Source organism: Zingiber officinale, chromosome 9A, assembly GCF_018446385.1.
Source record: "Zingiber officinale cultivar Zhangliang chromosome 9A, Zo_v1.1, whole genome shotgun sequence".
In the NCBI taxonomy this organism is placed as follows: Eukaryota; Viridiplantae; Streptophyta; class Magnoliopsida; order Zingiberales; family Zingiberaceae; genus Zingiber; species Zingiber officinale.
The window spans coordinates 132,575,069-132,577,121 of NC_056002.1; the positions used below are offsets into that span (position 1 = coordinate 132,575,069).

The following is a 2,053-nucleotide window of genomic DNA, read 5'->3' on the forward strand; positions in this document are numbered from 1 at the left end:
CAGATTCTATATGATTTATACTTTCATCCGCATATAGTCCTGCCGCATTCGTACACGGGCGCGACGCCCCAGTTTGCACCCTCCGAGTGTGTGGACAATTCCGTACCGAGCGCGGCGGGACCCGCTTCGCCACCCGCCAATCGCACCCACGTACAATCGATACCTGCCGAGTCCAAAAGAGAAGATTCCTCCGATGCAACGTCCCCTCCTTCGGTCGCGTCCAGACCACGTGGACGGTCCGATCTCGATCGCAGCCCCCTCACAAACAGCTCGACGTTGGAACGGGCTGGGTTAGGACCGTTAAGTTCGTACACCTGCGGACGTAATTATTGGATAACGCGGTCGTGACGGCCGTTTCAGTTTTCCAAGTAATGGCCGTCCGATGGAGATCGGACGGTATGTGATCGTGATCTGATTATGGGAGTCGGTGTTACGCCGTAGCAGTGACGGCACCGTTTGATCGCCGTTAGAGGGTGAGAGAGAGGTCCCCGCCGATCGGCTTTATATCCGGCCCTCGCCGTCAAATCAGATCCGCTCACCGCACTCGCGTCGTTTCTCACCTCCTCTCGCGTCGCGGCGGAAGACGGTGGCGATGAGGAAGCGATCGGAGAAATGCGGAGGGAATGGGGAATTGGCGGCCAGGAGGTCCGGGATCGCGGCGACGTGCGGCCGCCGGAGTCGGAAGAGGAGGAGGGCGGCGGTGGCGAAGCGGGAGCGCCGGATTCCCCACCGGGAGCTCCGGAAACGAAGCGGTGGACTCCGGCCCCCGATCGACGAGCTGGCTCGGGGGAATTTAGGCGGCCGCCGGTGCAAATCGAGCCCTGATCTCGGTCGCATCTCTCGCTACTCCAGCGACGCCTCCTCCGAAGCGTCGACGACTCCATCGCGGTCGTCGGAGGTATAATTATCTTCAGAATTCGACTTACGTTGCTTCCATAGAGCTAAGAAATCTCATCCCGGATTTTCTTTCTCAGCTTGGGCAGCGACGCGACGCTGCTTCGCTTTTCCGATCCAACGGCGAAAGGTTAATTTTCGCTAGTTTCTGTTCTCATTTTGTTAGTTTTCACCCATTTAATTCCATGTTCTAGACTGAATTCTTTCTTAATTTTGTTAATTCAGAGAAGAAACGACGGCCTCGGGCAACCAACGAGGCGAGACTAGCGATGTGGACTCCACGGTGGAGACGGATCCGTGCAGGAGACGTTGGGCTGCAGCGACACCGCCGGAGGCGGAGCTGGAAGAGTTCTTCGCGACGGCAGAGAGAAATCTGCGTCAGCGATTCGCCGAGAGGTATGCAATCAATTAATTCAACCCCGAAACAAACTAAATTCCTCCGATTTGCAACAGCAGAGCTCAACCATTCCTCAACCTAAACCTCTCTCTCCCGGCGCTTCATCGCAGGTACAACTTCGACGTCGTCAACGACGTGCCCATGGCCGGTCGCTTCGAGTGGATTCCATTATCTCCCTGAAGAAAACCAGAAAAAAAAAACAAGACTCTTCAATTCCCTCCCCTGTCAGTTCCCTCTAATCAATTGCGCCATTCAAACTCCCTGTACAGCTACCTCGTGCCCGCGGCCGCATTTCCCTAATTTCCTAATCTAATTTCTCGCACTGACACTGATGCAACCGCATGATGGCAACAGGTGGAGTCCTTCTCTCTCTCCCCCTTTGAACTCAAGCGTTGAGATTCCTTTTTCTCAGAAAACTGCTCCTTTTCCAGCGCATCTGAGTGGGAATGAGTAAAATCATGAATCTCGCTTCAAATTCCACGAGCATCGCCATTAAAATAAGCCTGACTGCGATTGCTTCGGATCTGCTGCGCAATGTGCGCATGTGATCCTCCGGGAGAAGGAATGTCACTGTACTCAAAGTCAACATTTCATATCCCTCCCTCTCTGATTTTTTTTTTTTTTTGTTTTTGTTTTCCTTCATCATCATCATCATGATCATGCTCCTTTTTTTTCCTTATTCTGGTCAACTCGTTTTGATGGCTCGCTTGATTAAATCTTCTTCCAGTTTTTTTTAATCCTAAAGTGATGATGATCCACTCG

The 2,053-nt window shown here is 52.8% G+C and overlaps 1 protein-coding gene across 1 annotated transcript; it reads left to right on the plus strand.

Annotated features, from left to right (window-relative positions):
- Positions 1-538: 538 nt before the first annotated feature.
- On the plus strand, positions 539-1,480 carry LOC122021586 (cyclin-dependent kinase inhibitor 7-like). Its single transcript, XM_042579710.1, has 4 exons — positions 539-898; positions 975-1,024; positions 1,120-1,290; positions 1,402-1,480. Exons 1-4 carry the CDS (start codon positions 593-595, stop codon positions 1,469-1,471), a joined length of 597 nt encoding a protein of 198 aa, XP_042435644.1. The 5' UTR covers positions 539-592; the 3' UTR covers positions 1,472-1,480.
- Positions 1,481-2,053: the final 573 nt, after the last annotated feature.

Coding starts and splice junctions, on each gene's coding strand:
- LOC122021586 (XM_042579710.1), top strand. CDS start 593: ATGAGGAAGCGATCGGAGAAATGCGGAGGGAATGGGGAATTGGCGGCC. Junction 899..974: donor CTCCATCGCGGTCGTCGGAG/GTATAATTATCT, acceptor TTTCTTTCTCAG/CTTGGGCAGCGACGCGACGC. Junction 1,025..1,119: donor TTCCGATCCAACGGCGAAAG/GTTAATTTTCGC, acceptor TTGTTAATTCAG/AGAAGAAACGACGGCCTCGG.